The sequence below is a fragment of the Lottia gigantea genome (assembly GCF_000327385.1).
Source record: "Lottia gigantea unplaced genomic scaffold LOTGIsca_21, whole genome shotgun sequence".
Classification (NCBI taxonomy): Eukaryota; Metazoa; Mollusca; class Gastropoda; family Lottiidae; genus Lottia; species Lottia gigantea.
The window spans coordinates 2,708,328-2,713,560 of NW_008708458.1; the positions used below are offsets into that span (position 1 = coordinate 2,708,328).

General features: G+C 31.8%; 1 protein-coding gene across 1 annotated transcript; it reads right to left on the reverse strand.

Moving 5' to 3' along the window:
• Nucleotides 1–1,648: 1,648 nt before the first annotated feature.
• On the reverse strand, nt 1,649–4,858 carry LOTGIDRAFT_115288 (hypothetical protein; the record flags this gene model as incomplete). The annotated part of the gene is made up of 3 exons (XM_009054220.1): nt 1,649–1,780; nt 3,661–4,533; nt 4,829–4,858. The coding sequence occupies 3 exons, from the start codon at nt 4,856–4,858 to the stop codon at nt 1,649–1,651; spliced, it is 1,035 nt and encodes a 344-aa protein (XP_009052468.1).
• Nucleotides 4,859–5,233: the final 375 nt, after the last annotated feature.

Sequence of the window (5,233 nt, forward strand, 5' to 3'; positions counted from 1 at the left end):
ACAGTAAGATTATAATAAAGAGTAATATCTGGAGTTAACATGTGGCAGTGATAATAGGTAAATAACTCAGATTTCAGAGATTTTTTGAAAAATTTAAATAAGCGTCTAATTTCATTTTCAAGTTGTTTGTCTGGTCTCAAAATTTGAAAAACAAGTGGCATGTCTGGCTATAGCTGTCAGTTACTTTACAAAGACAATAAAACAAATTGAAAAATTCCAGTCAAGGTGGATTTCTAGGGTAATAGTAAAAATTATGTGATTCATTAATTTGAGAGAGATTATCCATTGCACTACTTTAAATTAAAATACTGCTGCTCTAAAATTGTGTTCTTTCAAAACCATCTCTGTAAACATTCTACACCTTTCATGTAGAATATAACATATGAGGATCCTTCAGGTTGAAAAATAAATGGATGCACAATGACAGGTTGTCCCAGAATGGGGAAGTGACATGTCACATGGTGAATAACACATGTCACTTTGATTATTAGGTTTTGAACAGTTCTACAGCATTATCAGGTAAACTAGTGTCTTCTGTTTTTGGACTATATGGTAATATAGTAATGGCAAAGACGGTGTTTGAATGTTCAGTTTATATTTGTAATGTTGCAAGGAGTATATCTCCCTTTTTATGAATATATTTAGCAAGATATGTTTTTATTCATATTAAATGATAAAAAGAAGCACATCATTGATATTTCAAACTCGTAATGAAGGAAGAGCCTGTCTCCCTTCTCATTTAATATTGTAATGTTTTATATTTCATGTAATGAATATCAAATGAATTAAACCTCTGAAAGCTTGATTGGGGAGTTCTGCCTGACTCATGGAATAAACCAGACATCAATAAAACAAGTTGGAACAGATAGTGACATATCGGCTTTCGGGCCGTTCGATTGAGAAAAAAAGGAACCTGTTCAGAACTCTCCAATCTAGCACTACCATAGAGCGTTTGGATGTAGACTGAATGAAGAGCTGATAGATTGAAGAATGACCAACTTACCTGAAGATTAGCAGAAGTTGTTTTAGAGAATTTTAAATCCAGTCTAGTATTGTCTAGTTCTGTTTTTAATCTTGCAGCTGCCTCCTTCAGATTATTGATATTACTGGCAGCTGAGCCTAGACCTTGCTGACTATCTTCTACTGAATTCTCTAATCTTTTCACCTACAAATACATACATGATGATACAAAATTGGATGAAATAACATCAATTTAAGAGTTGGTTTGTTCAAAATCACCTCTTCAAGACAGTTAAAGAATCCAACATGGTAAGGGAAAGAGAAGGGAACAATTGAATTGTCATCTAAACAACAACGTTTGGCTTGGAAAGGAGAATTCAGCAATCTTTAATCTTTATTGAAACCTTACTCATGCAGTATGACCATATTGGTGTTTTGAAGCAAGCAGCTCCATAACTCATGACAATCCCTGTCTCTCACTTCAACTCTAGTCATCAACTTGGCAAGTCATCTTTACTATATTGGTATCATGTATGATGAATAAACCAACTCTATTATAAATAGTAGTCTATAATATTGTCTCAGCAGATGATTCCAACGATGGAAATTTTGCTCTCTTTTACATACCATTATTCAACTTTTCACAGATTATAGCAAAACTTCACACTGTCTTCTCTCCGAACTTAGATTATAAAATATTACATCTTAAAACAGTTTCACTTACCTCAGCTTCAGCAGTTTTTAATTTTGTAAATAATTCTGACTTGACTTTTTCAAATTCACTGAGAATCGTCTCCCTTTCTTCTTTTAACTTGGTTGTCTCCCCTTCAAAGCGATCTTTCCAGTACTACAAGTGAAAGAAAATGTATCAAAATTCAGAAAAGGCACAGGGGCCTAGGTGTAACCTCTAGTGAGAGAGAATTGTTTGTGAAGATAGTTTAAATAATAATATAGAATATTTGTAATGAAAATCCAAATCTTCGGAATGTGAAATATATAAGAAGAATACTGGTTCCTATAGAAACACTGATTGCCATGGAATTAAATTAGGGATATATATATATAATATTTCCTTTGTATAAAATACACCAACCTGCTCAGTCTGTTTCAGTAGTTCTGAAGAATCTTGTTTTTCCCTTTCAAGTTCACCTTCCAATCTGCTTCGTAAATCTTTCAATATACCCTCCTGTTCCTCTGTTAATTGTTCTTCATGTTTATTATGACGATCTTTCAAACCCTGAATTTCACGCTCATATCTCTGTTCCATTGTTTGCTTCTCGATAGTCAAATCTTCTATAGACTAAAATTTAGAAACATCAAAAAAATGCAATGCAAAATTTTGGAAGGTTGAAATTAGGGCAGGCTGGTTATTCTTGTAAAATATCGTAGCATTCTTTGCTATTATTCTACAGTTGATCAGGAAAATAAATAAAGTCTTCCTTAAGCTTATAGTACTGACATGGGGAAATGTGATCGAAACATAAAAAGGAACTTTGTTAACGAAAGCAAAAAAATCCCAACTTAAGCCTTGTGGTTATAAGGTATCGCACGATAAACCACTGCAGTTGAAAAGTTTCTACTAAATCAATACAAGATATGTGTTCAATGGGATAAAATATCATCATACAGCTCATACAATTATGAAACGTTTCCAAGTTTCATTTCTAATAGCACTGATAATGTTGCTATTGTGCTAGAATCAGCTCAGTGTTTACCTGTTGCAAATGTTTCATCTGAGTAATTTGCTGTGTTGATAAATTCTGTTGGTTACTGAACAGTTTCTTTCTCTCACTTTCTAATTCTTTCAGTGAAGTTTGCAGTTTACTTAATTTGGATTCTAAATTTTGGATTGTTTCCCCTTGTTTTAATTTAGTATCTTCAGCACTCTTTAATAAAACTGTAAAAATAATTCAATAAGTAATATAAAAGGATTTGTTCATCATGCTATAATGAATCAGTAGATTTCCTGTGATTTAACAACAAAGTCAGTATCTGTTCCTTTATCTTCACTTGGCCTATGGCTCTAATGCAGCGTTTACTGCACAACCTGTCAAACAGTTATTCCAATGGAAAAGCATACATTAAAAACAAAAAAGTTTTTTCTTGAAATGTTTGACAAAAATTTAATTCTTAAAATGTTTAAAACTATTAAGTTATTGATTCATAAAGGATTTACCTGCAGTTTGGTTTAACTGTGAACTTAGGTCTGTATTTTTATGGTTCAAGGTAGACAACTCAGTTTTGTGGTTTGAAATTTCTTTCAGAGAAGTAGATAATTTTTCTTCTAAATCTTTTATCTACAGAATAAAATTTGAGAACAAAACATATTTTAAATTTGCTCGATAAACAAATTTTCAGAAAAACATTCCATAATACATATTGTTCACATTTCTGGATTTTATTTTTTTAAGAAAAAATCATTTTTTTAGAATTTTGAGCACTGTAAGCTATATTTATCATATAAGTATAAATGGTTTAGAACAAGAAGAAATGTCAAATAAGAGAACAGTATATGAAAAAAAAAAAAACAGAACCAACAGGAGTTGATGAAACCAAATCCTATATGATAGTGCTAAAGACCATGGTATGGTCAAATAAGGGTCAATAAACAATCTGACCAAAATTATATTTTCTTGTGTTATTGACTTCAAGTAGACCAACCTTGTTTTTTTTAAGTAATTGAAGAAAACAAAATTTTACCTGATTATTCAGAGTGCTTGAATTTGAGTCTGAATTTTGTAACAATGATTCTAACTGGTTAATTTTATTTTGATGTTTTTCTACTGTTTCTTCACTGTCAGCTAATTGGTTGATTAAACTGTCAATCTTTTTCTTTAGCTCCGCCTCCTGTGATACGAAATCTTTACGTAATTTTTCCTGTTGTTCTTTCAGATTATTTATTATACTATCTTGTGATGCTGACTGTTCATTTTTTAACACTTCCAATTCTTTTTCGTAAAATGCTTGAGCTTTTTGCAACTTCAGTTCATAATCTTCTTCAGATTTTGATTTTTCATTTTGCAATTCTTCATATTTTTGATTTAATGCACTGATTTCACACTGATGTTTTTCAGTTAAACGAGCAACTTCCAGAGTCATTTCTTCATTTTGTGACCCTTGGAAATTTCTCACAGATTCTAACTCTGTTTCATGTTTTTTAATAAGTTCCTCTATTTCATGCTTTTTATCTGACTCAAACCGTCTTCGAAATTCATCAAACTTTTCAACATTTTCTGCAAATTCTTGTTTCGTAACCAACACTGCATGAGAAATTTCAACAATTTTAGTTGCATGTTCTTTCTGTAATTCACACAATCGTTGTTCAGCATTTCGCTTAAAATTATCAAAGTCTGCCAAGGATTTTTGTTGCTGTTGTTGATATTTAGAGACACTAGCTTCCAAATTCTCAATACGTTTTTTACTCTCCAACTCCGATGACATTCTACTCTGATAAACTGCGATTTTTTTCTTGGATTCTGCCAATAATTGATGTAGTTCCTCTTCATGGTTTTCTTTAAGAGACTGAACCACAGCTTCATGTTCATCATTCTTAGTATTCAACGCATAAATTACCTGTAATGATAAAGTACTTAAGATTATATTCAAAAGTGCATTCAAAATTTGATTATCCAAAATAGGTATTAAATTAATTCAAAATTCCAAACATCATAAGGTATGGTTTGTTTGTCAGCTTATGGCAGCCATTTGTCAACTTACTTTAATATGTTTTTTTTCTAGCTATCCTGGAGGCATAGTGATTGAAATGATACCTTGAGGGGCTAACATGAGAAATGTCTAGACTTTCAAATTGAATTAATGCAAGCTATGCATATGAATAAACAAATTTAACCTGAGACTATCTATTTACCTTTGTCAGTTGGGCAATTTTTTTTGACATCTTAAGATGAAGATCTTGAGAAACTTCCCCATTAGATGCAGAACTCTGAGGAAGAGTGGTTCCATATTTGCCACTTTGACTTTGAAAGTAATTAAATGACATTTTAGTGGCCATTTTTACACACTGGTGACTTTTCGTTATAAAATAACACACAGCAAGTTGATCGCAAAATATCAACAAACGGGAAGTTTCATCAAATCAAACGATAACCGGCCAAGGTCAAGCATTTTAACCATTTGATATAAAACTCATGAAGCCTAATCAAAGCTGGGAATATCACATTTCCCTTAAATTCAGATTAAATTCCTCAGAAAACGATGAAAAATTCCTAAAAGTTCGTTTTGCGACACTTTTAAAACCGGAAGTTGACATGTG